The following is a 21011-nucleotide window of genomic DNA, read 5'->3' as shown; positions in this document are numbered from 1 at the left end:
TAAACGCCTCGATTTGCGTGCCCGTCACGCGTAAATCAGGTAACACAAGGCTCAAAATGATTAGAGCCTTTCAGCCAATACCTACCAGCCTTGAAAAGCCATGAGTTTCTAGGAAAACTAAAATAATAGCCATACTGTTCCTACTTCCCTATCTAGTAAGCTTTTCTTACAGCGTTATTCGTAGGCATCAAGCTTATAAAGTAAAAACTCTTTTAATGGAGAGCCCAAGCACGAATGCATAGTTAATAGCTTTCCCGAAAGTGATTAGTGTATAAATGACTTCAGCGAGATAAAACACTTAATTTGAGTTGGTCTAAACAACGTATTCGAGAGCTTAAGCAGCAACGATCTGGTCGGCAACTAATGATCAGCTCACTCATCAATCTGTGAAGTGTTGGCAGACCGCTCATCATCATTCCCACCAGCTTCTGGGATTAATCCACAGCCCCGAAACCACCGAAATGGTCAGCCGCGTTGGATGAGCCGTCCGCTGATTTATGTGACACACATTAGGACGACCGGCTAGTTCGTCGTCCAGTGCAAATTGAATGGGGGCCGGCAACGAAACTGCAACATATTGCCGCGTTTTATTATGCTTCGAAATTAACAATTTTAGCTGCCCGCAGCGGCAGCCGCATTCCATGTTAATGCACTTTATCGCCCCCGGCCGGCGAAATTACTCAAAAAACGGCGCACAAATTGCAAACAGGGCGCGCATAAATTAATCGAAGCCTAGCGAAGGCTAGTGAAATTAAAACATTAATCTGCGCACCCGACCAAGCAGCATAATAATTAATGCTGGCTAAAATTTATTAATTTATTTATAAAGCCAAAAAAGGGCGGCTGCAAGAGGCACTGAATAAGAGGTGCGAATGCGAATCCTACGGATCCTCAACAGAAACGAGAACGCGAACGAGAATGGAAATGGGAATGATGGAAGTGCCCAAGTGGCGTCCGACAATAAAAACCAAAGACATCTCCAAATGGCCCGGGATGAAGTGGACAGCCATGAGGCAGCTTCCTTGGCTCTGCTGGGCAGTGCGCAGTTTTTAAAAATGTCAGTACGCCCTCTAGGGACAGATTAGCGATTAATCTACGGGGCATGGTCACATGGACGCCCTTCGGACTACGGACGACGGACTCTGGACTGCGGACTGCGGTCCTTCTCGTTCCTGGGAGGACGAGGTAACGATTAAAAAATCTCCACATAAAAGACTGAGCACTTAATCAAAGAGGATTTAGAGAAGAACTAAGGGGCGACTGCCGAGGACGGGGTAAAAAGCCAAGGCAACCAGGTCCAAAACCGTTGACGCGGCTCTTTGTTTCTAGCTGCTTCTTCTCACAACGCATACCCTGCAATCTGCGGCTGGGCACTTCAGCAAACTTGGCTAATGGGCTAAAGACCAATGTGTATCCACCTTATTAATCGCATCTGATATCTTACTTAATCAATTTTAGTTTCTAATGTATAATATAGTTCTCAATGAAACAGGTACTTTATTACTTTCAAACACTTCCATGCATTTCCCTTCGAACAGGTAGCTAATTGCAGTGAGACAGTCGGGCAGATGCTCGATAAGTAAACAGGTAGGTTAAGGTGTGTTTCAGCTTCAAGGGTGGTTTGGCAATTTTTCCATTTATAAAGTAAGGTGAGTATATTGATTTTTCGCAGTTGCAAACGAACACTTGGCAGGTGTGAAGTGCTGATCCAGAAAGGAGCGATTCTTGGCACAGGTAAGTTTTCTCTACCTTGTTATAGTCAGTATAAAAATATATATAATTCCACATTTTTGAGATAATAAATGTGTTATGATAGGAGAGCATCTCCCAGTCGGCTTTTGCGCTTGCGATAATCGCCTTACTTGGATTTTAACTACATATTACAAGCACTTTTATTTTGCTAAGCGTTGCTCATAGTTTTCGGTGCGCTTTTTCATTGCTTTGCAGCATCCACCTCCACCTCCAGGTCCAGGTCCAACTCCATCTCGATCCCCTCGTGGAAGACCTTAAATAGTGGCAAAGACATCTCACAGACTTGGCGCGCTGCATTTGTCAATTTACTACGAGCTGAAAGGGGCGTGGCCGCGCATAAAAATGATATATGTGAGCGCTGAGTTAGCAATTTTCGTATGAATTGCCAGAGTTGCAGTTGCTGCTGATGCTGATGCTGCTGCTGCCGTTCGCTTTATGAATTTCTTTATGGCCAACCTATAAAATATTTTGATTGCACCATGGTGTGTCTGGATGAGGGGGCAGCTTGAAATTAAATGCCTGCTGCTTGATTTGCTCGCTGGCCCTCAAGTGGATTCCTCGCAATCCTCGTCCACTTTTCCACTCGACCACTGTCCACTTCAATTCAGTTCAGTTCTGTTCAGCTCGGTGCTGGCCTGGCCTGTGCGGCAATTATGGAAGAAAAACCGCAAAGCGCTCCAAAGCCGGCCCAAAACATTTGTTGGCCTTGCCAAGTGCTTCTCTGTGCAGCGCCAGAAATTTGGCATTTCCCCAGTAATCCTTTTGTGTGCTAATTGGAGCGTTGTCGGGCCATATATATGTATATATATATATATATAAACTGGAAAATATCTGGCTCAAACAGTCCGGTTGCGGCCCATTCGGAGCACTGAAATCGGCTTAGAACACTTGTCGGGCCACCAAATGTAAATATTAAATGGGGCCATTTAAATGGATTTAGTTTGGTAAATGCACGTCACATCGGCTGGGCCTTGAAATTGTAGTTCTAGTTTCAAATAAGATACTTAACAGTATAAGGTAATTTATTGCAAAAGTAAAACTGTTAAATTTATAATATTTGATTTGCAGAATTGTACTTTTCATACAAACTCATATAAATAGAAAGATAAACAGCACATCGTTTAAATTTGCCAATTTATTTTCAATAAAAAAATATATTTTTTTTTGACTCCCAGCTTTTAACTGCATTAATAATCTTTTAAGAATCGATCACGTGTATGTTGGCTTTTTGAAGATAATTTATTACCTTCACATATTAGTAAGTTGATTTGCACACAACGCAAAAAAGGTTTATTTATATGAAACGTTTAAGAACTAAAAAGATTAGTAAGATTAAACTTAATTATCGTCTCGCCAAAAAGTCAACAACGCGACTCGCTTTATTGTTATTTGGATTTCCAATATCGTGAGTAAATCAAGCATTTTCAAGTTTGAGAAACGCGTGCTAAGTTGATGAACACTGCGTGATTATGTTGTGAATTTATTGTGATCTGCTATCGACTCACGGCGAGACATCTCCATTAATTTATGAATAAAAATATCTATTTTTAAATACAGGAGCTACACGAGGTAGGCTAAGCCGAATGTTTGCCCAACTGATTATGTGATTAACATTGCTCCAAAGGCTTTCTGCAGGTGGGATAGTCTTGTAAACAAAATATACGTGTTATCTCACACAAGTTGGCAAGAAGTTCAGGGCATTTGGCATTATTTGTCATATTCGCGACGCTTGTCGAACGTCTCTTATCATCTGGGATTAAAGTACACAAGACGACTTTATCGCCATCTCAGCTGCTTTTCTCAGTCGACGTGATGAGATGAGATTTTTCTGCCATTGATAGTAGAGCGCCCAAGCCCTCCAGACGTGGTTCAAAAAGTGCGAGTCTTATCAATCAACTTGCTGAGTTATATAATTCGGGCGGCAGACAAGCCCCCGGAAAGTTCCGATTGCGAATTGTAAATAGAATTGGTTCTGACCTACTGATCGCCAATAAAATTGGGTGTTTAGGTAAGTTCGTTTTGTCTCACGGTACAGAAAGATATATTCTATATAAGTGTAAATATGTTAATCGCAAACGGCCGTTGAAATGAGCAGGACAACATTCAAAGATCATGAGTGCAGACAATGGCATTGGTAAGCTCCCAAGTGGGTGCTTTGTGCATTGCCAGATTTAGCATGTGGCGATCGTATTATAACGCTACGTTTTGTCAGTGGTTATTCCATGCATTGGCCATCCAATTTGCATATATAATTTATTTGCAATTGTTGTGACATTTTGCAATTTTGCCAGCCACTGACGATTGCGCAAAGTGCCTCCGCCAGACAGGTTGTCGTTGCCGTGGGAACTTTGGCCGGAATCTCCGACCAGAAATCTCAGACCTTCGTCTCTCTCTCTCCGTCGCCGGTTCAACTTTCACTGAGGCAATGGCAATGCTTCCTTAATTAAGCCATCTTAATGGGTAACTGGGGCTCGTTCGTTTATCTGCGGGCAGACAATGGCTTAATCTGCCAGCTAGATCCCAGCATCATCGGGCCGGGTCCCCGGGCGCACCTTCCTTCAATTAACCAGGCAGCCAACTTCATTTACCTACTTAAAGAGTAAAAGTTTAGCGTCTTAGTCCCAGTCTCTTGGCCTTTTGGGCTGACAAACTGCAGCGGCGCATGGAGGCCGTACTCCTATTTCTATTTCTATTTTCAAATGCCATTTTGGCGGTGGATTCAAGTGGCCCCCGAGTGCTAATGCCCCCAACCCCGCCGGCTTCTATTTCTTCGAGCTCCAACTTTTCACGCTGCCACCGACTGGAGCTCTCTCTCCACGAAAACCGGTTCATTGGTGGCCGGTTGCAAATGAAATCTCCATCAGCTCGATCTGCCCGGGTTCCATAATTCACGCCAGTCTGCACTGAGCCACACCGGTCGATATGTCCAATTTGCGCTGAGGCCGGCAAATATTTGAGAAAGTCCACCCACTAAGAAAGCAGTCGGCTTGGTAGGCCTCTGCACTGAAAGAAACACATTTGGGATATTTTACGAAACCCAAAATAAATACACATACACAAATACATTTGAGTGACAGCCAAAAATCGTTAGTTTCCAGCAACATGACCGACCGACAGCCGGATGCGAAGGCTCCCAAGCCACTGAAGCCCGTCACCAAGACTGGCGATCCCATAATCTCGCAGATCGGCGACTTCCGGCGCTACCAGTTGTTCTTCTTCCTAATCGTCGTACTGTGCAAATTCGGAACTGGCTGGCACACCCTGGGCCACATCTTCCTCGCCGCACCCACGCCGTTATCCTGCCGGACGGAGAATGTCACGGATCCCTGCAGTGATAAATGCTCCGAGACCGAGTTCGACAAAAGCGTTTTCGAGTCCACCATCATAACCGAGTGGGATCTCACCTGCGAGAGCAAACGGCTGGCCAGCTTGTCCCAGAGTATCGTCATGCTGGGCATCTTGTTCGGCAGCATTCTGTTCGGCATGTTTGCTGATCGGTGAGTATCTCATATTGATAGGTAAATCTGATGCCTGACATTTTATGATTCTAATCCATTCTCAGGTGTGGACGACGCCCTGCCTTCCTGACCTGCTGCTTCATGCAGCTGATCACTGGCCTCATCGTCTGCGTATCACCCTACTATTGGTTCTACTGCCTCTTTAGATTTCTGGTGGCAGTGGCCACGGCGGGAACCATGACCACCAGGTGGGTTCGATGGCACTACCTTGGAGACTCTGATTAATGTACATTCTCGATCCCATCCGCAGCTTCGTCCTGCTGATGGAAATCGTGGGACCCAAGAAGCGCGAATTGGTGGCCATCCTCTACCAAATCCCCTTCAACATCGGCCACGCCTCTCTGGCGCTATTCGCCTACTTTATTCGAGACTGGCGCTGGTTTCAGTTCAGCATCACCATCTTCTCGGTCGTGTTCGTGATCTACATTTGGCTGGTGCCCGAGTCGCCACGCTGGCTCTTCACCACTGGCAGGGTGGACAAGTCCATAAAGATTCTGGAGAAGATCGCCAAGTGTAACAAGGCGCCGACGGAAACCATTCGGCCGGAGATGGAGGCAGCCTATGCGGCACTGGCAGCCCGCCAGCCGGTCAAAAAGGGCACCGTGGTGGACCTATTCCGGACACCCTATATGCGGGTGAAGACCATCTGCATGGCCATCAATTGGCTGGTGGTTTGCATGGTCTACTATGGCACCGCGCAGTATGTCTCAGCGCTTGGCGGCAACATCTTCATCAGCAACGCCATAGCCGCCGGCGTGGGCATTCCGGGCACTTGCCTCTGTGTGCTCATGACCAAGTACCTCGGACGCAAGATGACCCTGCTTCTGTCCAATGGATGCAGTGCTCTGGGCCTGATCCTATTGGCTTGCCTTTCCGATCAGGCGGAGGTGGTGCGTGTGTCGTGCGCCACCATTGGACTCTTTGGCGCCTCGGTCACCTTTCCGAATGTCTACTTGTACGGCGGAGAGCTCTTTCCCACGGTGGTGCGTTCCAGTGGAGTGGGTCTCTGCTCGATGGTTGGACGAGTGGGCTCCATTGTGGCACCGCTGATCGTCGATCTGGCTGCATACGGTCTGTGGGTGGCGCCCCTGATCTTTGGAATTTTCTCCGTTCTGGCAATCATCGCCACAATTTTCTTGCCGGAGACACGAGGATCTCCTCTGCCGGAAACACTGGAGGATGGAGAGACTTTCGGCCGTAAGAAGAAGACGCAGGCATAGGGCTTTTCTTTCAGTGTTGCATCGTGTAGCAGCAAGGCCAGAATTTATAATTTTCGGGCCCAGCTAAACTCCTATTGCCAGGGCTCTAAAATTATTAAATTTCGCCTTAAGTTGAGATTTATACGATGCGATATGTCAGTCACCGAAAAGCCAAACTGCAGTTCGTGCCGCAAACAAAAGGCGAAAAAGAAAAAGAAAAAAAATTGAAAAATCTAGCGAATGCAAAAGGTAATTACCGCGGAGTAACTTCCACTTCGTGATTATTAAAACTGGGTTAGCAGTCTGCAGTCTACAGTCTGCATCCAGTCTCAATCGTAGCTGTTCTCCAACTGCCTTAATGTCGAGGTGCAAAGCAGCCAAATAGCTAAACCCGCCAAGTGACTGGTAATGCAAACTTCGCATGTGAACCCAATCGATAGCAGCTAGGACCAATGAAATTACATAGTAGAATTCAAGCAGCAGTGGAAACCTTTTTCTCTGAACCGAACAAGAAGTGCATCTCATAAGTTATCTGTAGCCAGAAGCGAGGCATTTAATCTGGAATATTTCCACCAGCTGTCGCTGTATGTCCGCCCAAATCTGTACCATCAAGGTCGTATAAAACATTAACTGGATTGTTACGTCAATAGTTTAAGAGCAACACAATGTAATTTTGAGTCGAATAAATGGCATTTTAGCATTGCATTTAAGAAAACAACTCGACTGCAGAATCGATTATACACATCACCGTGAATGACATCCACCGCGATGCCATTAGGTCGATTCCAGTCGCTGCCCATGGCAATTATCGGCAACCATCTCATCACACCATCACACCATCTCCCATCTCCGCATCCACATCCACATCCTCTGGCATGGCATCGCGATGGGATGAGATGACCTTGGCCAGGCAAAAACCGGCTGAAGCACCACTCAAGGTTAATATTCATTGTCAACATTGGGCACGCCTCATTTGTATGCGGCTCTTGGCTCGGATCCTCGCTCCTCATTCAACATCCCTTTTCCACGATGAAAAAAAGGGAAAAATGTACTTGGTTACAAAAGAAAAAATTATAGTTACAAAAAGTTAAATGATAGTCAAAAAAAGTATCGCAACAATAAATAAAATCTCTGATGTAGGACTACTTTCTTGTTTAAAAATTAAAATAATAATAATGTCCGTAAATCTTTAATATTGTTTATAGAAAACACCATCGAAATTTGTTTCTGTGCATCTAGCTATCCGTCGTCGGCACTTGGCAACATAAAGCGGTGCCCAATCCTTCGAAATTGCATCGCCACTCAGCCGCCTGGAGCTGCAGTTGCACACCAATTGCGGATTCGGACTGGGTCCGAGTCCGAGTCCGAAACCGATGTCCAGAATGGGCCAAGTTTTTAGCGTCATCGGCGCTGGCAGGTTGTCATGTCAGCAGTACGCAAACTGTCAGAATTCGAGAGGAGCTCCTAGCTGACTGGTTCCTAGCTGGTTGATTCCTCGAACCGACTGCCGGTGTCGCATACTTAATCAGCGGCGGCGGCGTGTCTTAGTGATAATTACCAGGCATTTTTGCAGCACTGAAGCTGCCCAAAGCCGCCCGCTGATGCTGTGAGATGTGGCCAAATGAATGGCCAGAGCGGCTCCACTGTAGTCGCTCGATGATTATTCATTGCGATCCCCCAATGCTCCTCCCACAACGCTCCTATCGACTGGAAGCAATTTGTTGATATTCTGGTAGCCATTAAGGAGCAACAGGCGACAAACAGCGCTGAGGGGAATGCCATAAAAGTTAATTGCCTCAGTAGCACAAAAAGACAAAGGCTCCCAGGCATACTTCAAACGGTCCCTACGAGACAAACAGTAAAAGTTCTAATTAAATAAAGCTATCACATCCTTTTTTGGAAAAGTAATATGATATGGTATTTATTTCTGTATTCAGTAATATAAACTGTAAGCCAATAATCTACAAAAACATAAACAAGAAATTTGTCCTAATGAAATACACTAAGTTATGAGGCGATAACACTTTTGAACAGAATATTTCAAATACTTAAAAGGGCCGCGGAAATGACTCATTTTGTTGATAAACAAAGGGTATGCCAGCAGCAACATCAGGGGTTATGGATTGCCATATTCAGCCATTCAAAAACGCGACACTTGAGCGGAGCTGTAAAGGCAAAACTGCCACTCAAAAATGCAACGAGAGGCAACCTTTTGGCCAACAGCACATGGCAAATTTGCCGGGCCAAAACCGCAGACAGGCAAAAGCGGCAAAAGCGGCAGAAGCAGCAGCACGGAGACAAAACCCATTTAAGTTCAAAGCAAGCCAACCGACAAGACGATCATTATCTGAGCGGCATATCTATTTGCGATTACCGCCGAGCTTGCTCTCAGCCTGAGTTTCAGCTTGGGCTCGAGATGAGGATGAGAACGAGGATGGAGATGGAGATGGAGATGAGCACAGAGCATAGAGCATGAGGAGGATAGAGCTGAAAACTGGCCTGAATCGTGGGAGTTTCGGATCGCAGACTCCAAGGCGGTGTGGTGGCAACGTGGGCGCATAAGGCAGGCAAATGTCAAAATGACGCGCTTTGTTGTTTATCATATTTACCGCAAGCCCGGGAAGGAAAGAGATTGGCGGACTGTGAGCCAAACGGGCCAAATGCAATTAGTATTCAAATGTGGACGCGCCAGCGAGCACGACGCCAAAACGAGTCATCATCATCTGCCAGAGAACGACACTTGGACTTGGACTTGGTCTGGGATATGAGCTGGGAGCTCTGAGCTGTGAGCTCTGGAAGGGGCCAACTTCTTTGGCCACAAAGGAGCCGAGCCGGCTCTTTACATGCTGAAAAATGCCTAGGCTTTTGTGGCTCACAGTTCGCCGTAATTTAGCGTACGCATTTTGCATTTGAAATGCGAGCAGCGAATGGAGAACGAGGAACGGCGACGACTTCTGATTAATTCCTCAGCTGGGCGCTACAAATTCGTTTGACTAATTGCGACCGGGCAATGGGAGTAGGACTGGATTGGATATGGGGTATGGGGTATGGAGATGGTAATGGTGGTAATGGGTGTGGGTATTCCACACGGAGGATTCCGCGGAACACCTTATCGGCCGCAATTAAACGTGCCGTCGTCCAGTCCAGCGATTTAATGTATGATTTCTTTTAAATCATATCTACGTGACTCTGGCGCAGCCTTATCAGCATGGGCATTTCCAAGCTACAAGTTACACTAGGAAAAACGAGATACATTTTAAATTAAACAACTTATGACTAACACCTAGCTGTAATATTAAAGGAGAGCCTGTACAAAAATAAAAGGCATCGAAAGATATTATAATTTGCTTTTTAAGAGATAAAAAGCTGAAGTTTATTTTCAAAAAAATGTTATTTAAATAATCATTGAAATTGAAATAGCTGAGAAATAAACTCTTGAAGGAATACATTCATGTCTATAACAAGCAATAAGATTTATTATTTTTTTGTATAATTACAGTAGGATATTCTGAGTTTTCCCTCTGCACAGTTGCAAACTCATTAATGACAGAAACCACGGGCGGTCGGCCCCTCAGATGATTCAATATGGCCGCTAGTTGCATATTAAGTAGCCGGGCTTCATCATCGAATATGGCCACAGCCTCGGTGATTCCGCAGCTTTCTGTTGTGTAACCATACAAATGGCTGGCAAAAAGACAAAAGTAGAAACCAGAAACACAAAATGTGTCGTGGGCGCTATCAAGTGACAGCTCTGTGGATCCAAACAGTTTTAAAATTAACAACCGAGTTATGACAACTGCCAGCAATTAAAATTGACAATTGATATGACATACTGTAGACTTGCGGGTGGCGTGTATATAAAAAATTGCCAATAAAAATGAATTTGTCTGGGAGTTGAGGATGAATGTCCTGGAAGTGGCTAGATAAGGAATAACGCAGTTACTTAATCTTAAAAAAAATAACGTTAGAATAAAATCGTTTAAAATAATAGCATGTTTTTTGAATGAAAAAATAATAAGGAAATCCTAAAACGAAGCGTTTTTTCATTAACTTACGAGTTTAAGCTAACCGTCTAGTGCACCAGCTACTATCAAAAAAATTCCCTAACCTCCTGTGCTCAAAAAAGGAATTTCGCCATTTTTCGCAAATTTTGATGATGGTACCCATTTTTTTTTCAAAAATAATAAAAACAGTGATTAAGATAGTTAGCTATGTTTATTGGCAGTACAAAACGGTCTTCATTTTAGCTCGCCACCTTTAATTGCGGACTGTGGTTGTCAATGTTGGTCACCAGTAATTGCTGCAATTTTGCGAAAAGCCACAGATCGCGTAGTACAGATCCGTTGCAGAGGCAGCCTTTTTGGTTGCACAAATATGACAATTGTCGACAATATTAAAATGTGCTACGTGCGCTAAATCTGCCGACATCAAAAAGCTACCGAAAAGGGCACAAAGTGCAGCACGGCAGGGCCAAAACAGGTGGGCCACGATGTTGGCCAGGCCAAATGCGTTTTTTTTTTGGTTTGAAAGAGGAGCGGGAAACGCCATTCGACAGCTACTGATAGCACACTCAATTTGCATTCAAGTGGAGATAGAAGCGAACGCTGGCTGAAATCAAGTGGAATGACTGCCAGCCAATTACTTTTTATAACTTTCTAGCTGGCACTTCAATCTCTCGGCCAGTAATTAGTTGGCCAAAGAGTTGACGACAGGTGGTGGTGGTGGTCCAGGTGCGTGGGCGACAAAGGGAACCGCACACATTAACATAATGTTATGAGAGGGCTTTAATTAAAAAACCCAAAGCTCAACCCTATTATTTCCCAGCCCCTTCCGCTGCTTTACTTACTTCTTTTTTTTTTTTGTTTTTTGCCTGCCAGCAATTCTCGACAAAGTCGTTGGCAATTCCATGTGTGTACCCTCCTTGAAGCATTTAAGACTGGCCATCCGGCACAGACAATTAAAAACCCTCTGCAGTCCTGCCATTTGCCATTTTATAAGCACAGATTACAGCTTTCCCTGTACGTAACGCACTGGGAAGAGGGCACGGGGGCGGAAAGTGGGCGGGTCGGGGACACCCAGCCAGGACACATCATGGTCCGATAAGCAGTGGGCACTGGGAGGACTTCACTCCAAGTAGACGAATCAGTGGTGACGACTACAAACGAAAGAAAGAAGAAAGTTTAGTTAAGTATTTGAAGTAACATTAAATAAAACAATATTTATACGATGTTCATTTTGTTTAATGGCTAAATAAATTATTTCTGTATTTACATATATAGTTTAAATGAAATCTTTTATCATAAAGGTTACGACTATCATCGGGTAAGTTCAAAGTAATTTTTTAAATAAATTTTTCTTGACACACTTTGAACGCCTTCTTAAGATATACTCGTACCATGGTGCCTCCAAATAGCCAAATTGGCATTACCAGCTCCACTGCTTCCCGTATCTGCAGTGTGTAGTGATTTTATGTTGGCCATAGTCATCCTGGACGTCCTTTTCGCTGCTCCCTGTTCCATTCCACCGCTCATTGTCTGCTTGCTGCTTTAATGACATTGCACTGCACTTATTTCGTTTTTGGCTCTTTATACTTATGCTTTTTTCTGCCGGAGATACCACCTTGTACTCCATGTTGATGGCCGGCTGTAAAACCTTATGATAGCTTAATTTTAGAGGTTTTAGATCGCTTTTGCATTTTCTTCGCTTCGGACCCACACACACACTGACAAACGCACACACATGACAATGTGATTTGGCCCGAAATCAGTTGCAAATTTGCATGGACGAGCTCAAAATGAAGTCATTCCAATGCCAAACCGAAAATGACAAAACTTGAGGGGCAGTGGAAAGCGTAATGGGAAAAATTGATGCGGAAAAGCTTGGAAAAGCGAGTGGAAGCTGTTCACTATGCAGTGCACAGATTATGAGGCGCATCATCAAGGGGTTGTATTATCAGATTTTTTCCATACTTTGCATTCCCATAACAAAAACTACCTCCAGAAGACCTACAAGTCACAATTCATTTCTGGTAGTTAAAAAATAATATAACAATGGTGACAACTCAAATACGAGTATGCATGTTATAAAATTGTACAATAAGAATCACTATTTAACACTAACTCGCTTATCTAAGGAAACCATAACCTGGTCGTCAATTTGAATACGGAAATGAAATCGTAATTGAAATGCTACAGCAGTAAAATTACGAAAATAAAGAAAGGAGTGATATGACGCACTGCCAGCTGAGACCCCAATATGCGTATCGAAACGTGTCCGAAATTGGGGTTGAATCTGAGTCGTTATCATTTGCGAAGGCGCCTCGTATAATATGATACTTCATCAATTCAAAGAAAAACCATTTAATATGGAAATGACCTCAGAACGGGGAAACTCCCGTCCGGCAATCAAATTGGAAGGGCACATGATGTGATATGAAAGCGAGAAGGCTTACGAAACCTGGCACACAGAAAAAAAATAATAATATAAACCCACATTCTTACTAGAGCTAAATACACTTAATTGTTCAAAGGTTATGAGTTGTTTTTCGTTATCGGAAAATTGATCTGATTTCAAGTGCAAACGATGGCGTTAGTGGTACTCGTATATATATTTTCCTATCTGTAAGCGGAACAATCGGGAGAAGCAAATTTGCATGTGACGAATATATGGGGCAGACATCGTAAAATCTCAGAGAGAAGCAGATATGGCCGCGAGTTACAAACTGGCGACAAATGAGCAAAGGAAGTGCATAAGCGGCAACCGGAAGCCCAAGTATTTCGAGCCCGGGCGAAGACGAATCGAGAGCTGTTAACGCATTTACAAGCCTCGGCGACGACAATGAAATATCGCCGAAGATTATCAGGGCCGGGGAGTCCGCAGTCCGTAGTCCGTAGTCTGGAGTCCGGAGTCCGGACTCCGGCGCATTTACTTTGCATAATAAGCCGGATTATGGCGGCCCCTCGAGCTGTAAAAAGCGTAGTGCGAGGACGTTGACAATTGATTGCTGGCAATGGAAATGGCACGGAAAAATATTTGCCGGATTTCATTAAGCGTCACGGAAATGGGCGAGTGAAAAATTTGATTTAGGCATTTGCCACTTGTCCGTAATGTGAAGTTCATCAGCGACTCCACGACTTTGACTGACTTCAGCTAATGTTTTTATGTTAGAAATCACTTAGACCTTTGGTCAGCGGAAGTGGTCATAAAATAGCCATGGCGCATCCACATCCGCATCTTTGGCCATAAATTCGACTGTGAAATTGAAACTTAAAATGCGTAAAGTATACGCCCCATTCGCCGGCCGCCAAGTCTGCAGTTGCCCGAAGAGCAGTTTCAATTTTTATGTGTATTTTATATGCCTACTGTAAATTGCCGGCCATCTTGCCATAGAGTCCTGCTCCGCGTTTCCCCATCCTTCGCGGCTATTTCTTCCGCCAAAGCTCAAAGGCCAGAGGCTCGCAAATGTTGCCGCCGTTTCTTTCTTGCCACTTTGCTGTCTATTCAGGGGGCTTTCCCCGAGAACTCCACGTTCACGTTCACGTTCGCAATCGTCATAAATCTTATGGCCACATCTTGAATTTATGTGCCTCCCGCACCGCCAGAAATTCCAGCCGGAGTGCGAGTGCCCTATTCTGCGGCTGTGTTTTGTGGCTTAGATTAGCAATTTTGGCATCTGCTGGCGATTTTCTATTGATTTTCGCAGTGCCACTTATTGAATTTGTTTGCACTGCTCGGCTCTGGGCAAAAAGTTTTTTAATCAAAAGTCCTTGCCGAAAATAGTTCGCTTAAAGTGTTTAGCCAAATGACAGACAGAGTCCAGCCAGCAGCTTGCACTTTGACTGGCAACTGGCAACAATCCGAAACGTTTCAATTCCGCACAAGACAAAGACCAAGAAACAAAAGCCACTGTAGCAGAGGCATTTTCAGCTAAAATATTTACAGCAAAAATGTTTTGTGCAGAGATAGCAAACAAAGGGATGGCCATCCCCAACCTTTGCCATTTTAAGGGCAGATTTCATTACTGGCTGACCAGCATACCGCTCTAAGACAATCAAAGGTGAGCTGGCAACTGCGACGACAGGGGGGTTTGGGTTTCTTTTATTTTCCGCCTGGTTGGAGTACGAGCCGGGGGGCAGGGAATAGGGGCAGGAGATGGAGCCAAAGTCACGTGGATATGCGGATGCTGGAATCCGCCAGATTTGCTGCCCTGGGAAAGATGCGGCCACCAGCAGACCAACGCAGCTGAGCTGCATCCACCGCCATGAAAATTGGCGTCTGCCAAACATAAATAAAAAGGGGAAAGGTAGACAAATCCGGAATAAATAACAGCGTTTGTCTGGCCCGTCCTGCGGCGGTCTGCGATCCGGGAACTGGGATCGGGTTCGGGTTTGGGATTGGTCTGGGGTCGGGGATCTGGAGTTTGGAGTCTGGAATAGGGAGAGCGAGAGAGAGGGTTGTGCCACGTCAGCACGGACGTTATGGCAACCGACGGCGTCGAGACACCTGCCCATTGTGGCTCTTCCAGGCGCTTTGCCCCGCGTTGCGTATACGCTCAGTTGCACCGCAAAATGAGCGAAAGTCGCAGCGTCTATTTGCCATGGCAATGCTATTGCCAGCACCACTGGCAAAGGCAATGTGTCTTTTGTAGCGCGCTTTTAATAAAATATAACCATTTAATTGGTGTGGCAACCGTAGGAAGCTGTCTTTTTTCCCGCTTCCTGCCTTCAACTTAAAGTTGTCACTCAGTAAGGAAGGGAAATCTTTAAGGAATATCGCAAAAAGTACGTGCATACCTAGTAGTTTTATGAATACTAGCTTGTATAAGCTGCCAGTTAATCTTAATTTCCCAGCAAGCCCTTGATAGCCTCACGGAATGACTATAAAATATTTCTCAGCTGATTGGCGACTTCAGTCTGCATTCATTGGTCGATGAAGATGCAATGGGAGCTGCATCAGTCAGTGTTGATTGCGATCGTCTTAAGTGTGTGGCATTCCACGTGTTCGTACCATCCTCGCTTATCTTCTTACAAACTTGTGTACGAGGTGCCACTGACGCCACTCGAAGGGGAGAAAGTCAGGGAACTCGTTTCTGACAACAGGACTGATGAATCCATCACATAAAAATATTTGGAAGGCTTACAGAGCAGTTTGTGCAACTGGAAGAGAACTTGAAAGTTCAAGGCGTTCTCATAGACAACATTAAAACGTTCGAAAACGTATCCAAAAAGACTATAAATAAAATGTCCTATAATCTTGCAAAGAAATGTGCGATGTTAATCATTATAAAAGAACTGAAGAGAAATGTCGATGCATTAAACTTAGCGTGTATAAATTCTGGAATCCATGGGCAATTTTCATAACTTTCGTCCGATGGCAACTGCTTTGCCAACATACCAACTTGAAAACGCGCTCTTTAATTAATTCAAAGACAAGTGCAAAGATTCACACCATCACTATGATGAGGATTCAGAGGGGGGATGACTCTGGAAGTGAGGAGAACGATGCCTAAATGGCTGCAATCAATTAAGAGCCAACAAAGTCAACCGTCGCCGTATCGATGTCAACCAAGCAGCTGTGATGACATCCCGGCATTCAGGATCCAGCTTTTCCCCAGTCAGCAAATTAATGAACAACTCACCCAATTGAGGGAAATGGGAAAGCGTGCGAGTACAACGGGAATGGAAATGGAAATGAGCTGGATGACAGCCTCATATTTGCATATTCATGGTCGGGAGTGTGAAGTCTGCAATGCCGTGCAGTGCCGTGCCATCTAAGCCATTGCTTCCGCCCATCTGGTCAACGAATTTTCTGGCTAAATGCCTTTGGTTTACTTTAATTAGTTGTTTAGTTTGTCTAGCTAAGTGAGAGCCGTAAAAAAACAAGTCGAATCACTCGGCTCGTCCGGGCGGGCACCAGTCAAAGCCAGACTGCGCTCTAATGGAACTAAACTAAGAGAAAATGCGTTCCCCGGTTAATGGACGGGACGCACTTCATTAGATATTCTCTTTCCAATGCTAATATGCATGCACTCAATGTGCAAATAGTTTGAGAGCCGGAATCCGACATCAGCGAATAGATACAGTAGTATCTGTATATACTGTATATACACAGCAGCCACTACAGATTTTTCCAGTAATTTTGGAAAGACGGCTAGAGGTTGGCAAGTCTGGCTACCAGCCTCCCAAACTAGCCACTTAGCATCTGTAACCATCAGTTTGAAGGAGCTGGAGGAAGCTGTTATAATCTTGTCACATAAATTAAAGCAAATTGACACATGGCCCAAGAATTATTATCCAACTATGGTGAAAACTCTCTGAATAACCTCTTAAGTGAAATTATATTGTTTGTACAATTTGTATTTTTAGCACATGATTAAAATCTAATTAAATGTTTTTTTCAGTCCTGCAAGGAAATGCGACGCGTCAAAAGCACCTTTAGATTTTAAACTTTTTATTTGTCAGCTGTTTTTCAGTCAACAATATTGACGTGTGAAGACTTCAAAACAACGGCAAATTAGCTGCTGATTCGACACCCACGACCGAAACTTGCCAAACTCAATGTCATGACAACGAAATTAATAAAAGCAAGCCAGCAGCAAGAAGCACCAAAAATCAAAAGCAACAGCAAAGCACAAGCAACAAATAATGTCGCATGCATAAAAAGGGCCTCCACAATTTAACGCTTGAATGTTCCGACAGACGTCGACATATGTTGTATGTTGGGGCCCACGTGTGTCAGTGTGTCCGTGTTCAGTGTGCGGTGTGTGGAACTGCCAGCGTTGCGTATATCAAAGTTTTTAATAATACTTGGCTAAAATACCAAAGGAAAAACTTTTATTAATAAAGTTTCTTTCTTTCGTTCTGTCCTTCTGGCAGCAAACACGAAGAGGCTTCTGCTCCTGTGGCTTCTTTTCGCCTTTTTGGCCAGCCAGCTCCTAGGGTTTAATTATGGCTAGAAGAAAGTAGTGGACTTCAAGTAAGGCAAATGGTTTAAGTTTTTTATTATATTCGCTTGCTACACATACGCATATTGATCAGAAAAACGTTTATACGCACAGTCATACAAATAGTTCGTGAACTCAACTTAAAGTACTTTAAAATCATAAAAACAAAGTGTTATGCAACACTCAAAGCTAGGTAAATCATACATAAGTTGTTTGTTTGAAATGCATTAACGGAGCAGATGTTTTCCTTCAGTAATTTCTTGTAATTTGATGTTAGTTTCAAGTTCGCGTACTTTGCCTGCGCATAAACGCTCCAAGGAACGAAATGAGCAGTAAAGCCCTTGTAAGAGCGACACTTGTCGCATCCGCAACAATTGCTTTTTTCGGCTGCATGTTCAAGTGCACAATTTTTGCCGTCGGCGGGGATATTAAAATTTAAGCTGAATTGCCATCGAGCGAACCGGGCTGAAAAGCAGAAAAGCAGGCCCGGAAATAGTTTCCTCCAAGTCTTGCCAATTCAGCTCGTGATTTCGCTTATTCGTTTTTTGTGTTTTTTTGTGTTTTTGATTTTGTCGTATTTGTCTGGTGATAGAAAAGCAGAGCCGCTGGCAGCGCAGCAACTTTTGCCCAAATACTTTTAATTAAAATTTCAAATTATTTTCGCCTTTCGCAGACGTCGACAGATGGAAGTGGGCAAAGTAGGCGTGGCAGGAAGCCCAAAGCTGGAGACAAAGATGAGCACAAGTGCAGTTAGCGAGTGCAATGGCGCACAAGATGGCGAAAGGATCCGGAGAATCTGAAGCGCTGAAATATTCAAAGCGCATTTTCAATTTAAAAGTTTTGCACTCGGGCATATTTATTTATTTTATTTCGCAATTTTTGTTTTCTGCTCATCATTGAGTCCGTCGAGAGCGGGCCAGTGTCTTTGACCAAACTTTGGCTCCTCCAAGTAGGCAATGTCATTGAGATTGGGTGATGGGTGGTTGGGTGGTTGGGTGGTTGGTGGTGGATATGAATGCCCTACAAGCGGCAACTTAATGCAATTTCGCTCTGGCAGATTTCATTTGTGTGACAAATGGGGGGCGTGGCCATGCAAATCGCAAATAAAAAGAACTCATTAAAAGTTTATGCCACAAAGTTTGGCACCCGACCCAATGCCACGCCCCTATCCTCCTCCTCCTCCGCCTACCACCCCACGACCACCGCTATCCAATTCTACCCGAGCCAAAACTGCAACTTGTTTTGACCAAGAGAAAAGAAGAAGGCAACTTCCGCTGATTGCATTTATTTTTTTCGGGCAAATGGGCTGGTTTTTGTTTTCGGGTGTTGTGCAATAGTTCTAAAAGCAAGTTTATGGTATAACTATCAATTGCCATGCAGCCTACACTGAAAAGTTTTCAAAGGGGCTTTGCCCACAAGTTTGATCGGAAAGTACTTAAACACTTCTTCCTCCGTTGCTGGATTGGAAAATGATGGAGGCTTTGATGATAGACAAAAATGATGAAACTGTTTGGTTGAGTCCATGAATTGAATTTGTTTCTTACAATGGAGAACGCAGCTACTACATATGTAAAACAAACAAATGTTTTGTTTGTCATTTCAAAATACAACTGACTATCAGCCATTCCTATCTATGCCAGCAGATCAATCATTAAATAACGATAACCGGTAATTCGAGTGAGCCGTATCGGAATTGTAGGTCACTCCTTTGTGGCTTGTTATCTGCAAGTAATTCCACTCTTTTGTGGCCTGCGATCCCAATAATCGAAATGACAGTTGACAATCCCTACACCAATAATCGAATGAAGTATCACAGGGGCAGAGGTGGCACGTGCGACACGTTTCCCAGTGCTTTTCAGTTCCCAGCCAGTTCAAAAAGTCAATTCGAATTAAACCACGCATTTGATTGCCATAAAAATGGGCGGTCGCCCGTATTTATTGTCCGCTCGATTCGCGGTTTGCATGCTCAGCAAATGCATTTTTTCTATTTCAGTTTCAGCCATGTCTCTGTCTCTGTGTTCTGTTTTGGGCCCAAAAGCAAAACGTGTCTGGCCACGGCCGCTCCCAAGACAGGTAAATAAAATTGAAATTATTCTGTGCAGCAAAACTGATGGAAAAAAGTCTTGCAATTTACTAAAACCGACACACACACTCTGAAATCGCACAGAGTGAACCTTGAAAAAAAAATAAGAATGTGGTAAAAAACACGAGCGGGCGGCGTTTCAATTAGCCGTCCTCTAGCAACTTGTCCGGCAATTAGGTGTGTTTCAGCCGGCCAAAACGATTCTAATCGCTTGGGTTTTAACATAGATTTCGCCTTTGCTTTATTTGACCGCCTTTTGTTTAATTTTAGCCCCGGTTCGAACACTGTTTTTGCTGTCAGGCTGTCCACTGTCATGTTGCCGGTGACATTAGCTGCAGTTCTAGCGTAAACCTTTAGCCAAAGAGAGCTGCCCGGCCACACACAAGCCCGAGTTGCCGCCCGATCATACACCCAGATATGACAAATTTAATTAAGGTTAATTTTCAGTTAGCCTTCTCTTTTTTTAGTTCGTACGCTGCTTAGTTCACATAACAGTTCATGAGTTAGTAGAATGTTTGCAGTAGTGACTCCATTTTCGCCTTTTACCGGAGAGAATTATCCCTTTTCCCAGCAGATTAAGCAAACAAATTAAATTTTTCACATTTTCAAAATACGAACTTATACTTTTGGTTTTATTCCGTTGAGATTTCCCTATTCGATCACCGATCAGATTTCTGTTAACTCCCAAACATCCTAAGCCCAGCAGAGGGCGCCACTCACTGGCAGCTACCGCCACTCCCCGCTAGATGGCTACGTTCTAATTCACAGCTCTGTCTACAGGGTGTTCCCCACTTCAGTATGAAGCGATTGGCAAAGGTTCTCTCGGCTGCCTTTATCTGAAATTGCCAATCGAATGCAATGCAATGCACTTTTCGACACAAGGAAGAAGGAGAAGGGCTGTGTGAAAAGGTCAAAGGCATTCGATTAACTTTAATTTGCGCGGCTCTTTCGGCTCCGTATGTACGGTATATAGTAATATGTATATAGTATATCCCCTCCATTGTTCCACGATTGTTGATTTAGTTAGCGGATGGATGTCTGCGCAGTTCAGGTGTGCCCCTTGCATTCGGCGTGAAAGCCAAACCTACTCCTCGAGACCGAATCTGCTCCATGCTCGATGCGAGAGTCGCATCTCTGCGATGATGTGCCTCCTAGACGACCTACAATGGCCCGAACTGCGCTTTGATTTATGCCAGCTGCGGTCAAGTCAAAGTTCACCTCCTGCATTGTTGCAATGTCACGGGGGCGGGCCTAACGGTGAGGCCATCCCAGCATTCACATTCCTCAGCGATACCTATTCCCATTTGCACCTTAAGGTTAATCAAATCGAATGAATGAGTTCATGAATGACGAAAAAATATAAATGCTTTTCTGATATATAAATTATGTACATTCATATGTGTTGAATAATTTGTAACAGATATTTAACAATTTAGTCGAGTTATTGATGAGGTAAATTCTATTCTTTTCCGTCTTGAGATGACATTTTTAAATCTTAAAATTCGGCAGTTTGTTTA

The 21011-nt window shown here is 44.1% G+C and overlaps 1 protein-coding gene and 1 long non-coding RNA gene across 4 annotated transcripts; one reads left to right on the top strand and one right to left on the bottom strand.

Annotated features, from left to right (window-relative positions):
- Nucleotides 1-1659: 1659 nt before the first annotated feature.
- LOC6530853 (organic cation transporter protein) lies at nucleotides 1660-7187 on the top strand. Of its 3 annotated transcripts, none has more exons than XM_015196332.2 (4): nucleotides 1660-1734; nucleotides 4844-5249; nucleotides 5315-5458; nucleotides 5521-7187. In XM_015196332.2, exons 2-4 carry the CDS (start codon nucleotides 4855-4857, stop codon nucleotides 6488-6490), a joined length of 1509 nt encoding a protein of 502 aa, XP_015051818.1. In that variant the 5' UTR covers nucleotides 1660-1734; nucleotides 4844-4854; the 3' UTR covers nucleotides 6491-7187. The 3 variants fall into 3 exon arrangements, with proteins under 3 accessions (XP_015051818.1, XP_002091732.1, XP_039228269.1); XM_002091696.3 differs by lacking the exon at nucleotides 1660-1734 and adding an exon at nucleotides 3578-3760; XM_039372335.1 differs by lacking the exon at nucleotides 1660-1734 and having other exon boundaries at nucleotides 4751-5249.
- Nucleotides 3770-4900, bottom strand: LOC120321052. The gene is made up of 2 exons (XR_005560600.1): nucleotides 4809-4900; nucleotides 3770-4755 (listed from the first exon to the last, which is right to left on the bottom strand). It is a non-coding gene; the product is annotated as an uncharacterized LOC120321052 (long non-coding RNA).
- Nucleotides 7188-21011: the final 13824 nt, after the last annotated feature.

The sequence above is a fragment of the Drosophila yakuba genome, chromosome 2R, assembly GCF_016746365.2.
Source record: "Drosophila yakuba strain Tai18E2 chromosome 2R, Prin_Dyak_Tai18E2_2.1, whole genome shotgun sequence".
Lineage (NCBI taxonomy): Eukaryota > Metazoa > Arthropoda > Insecta > Diptera > Drosophilidae > Drosophila > Drosophila yakuba.
Note: the sequence above shows the minus strand (reverse complement) of the source record. Positions and strands in the feature narration are given on the sequence as shown.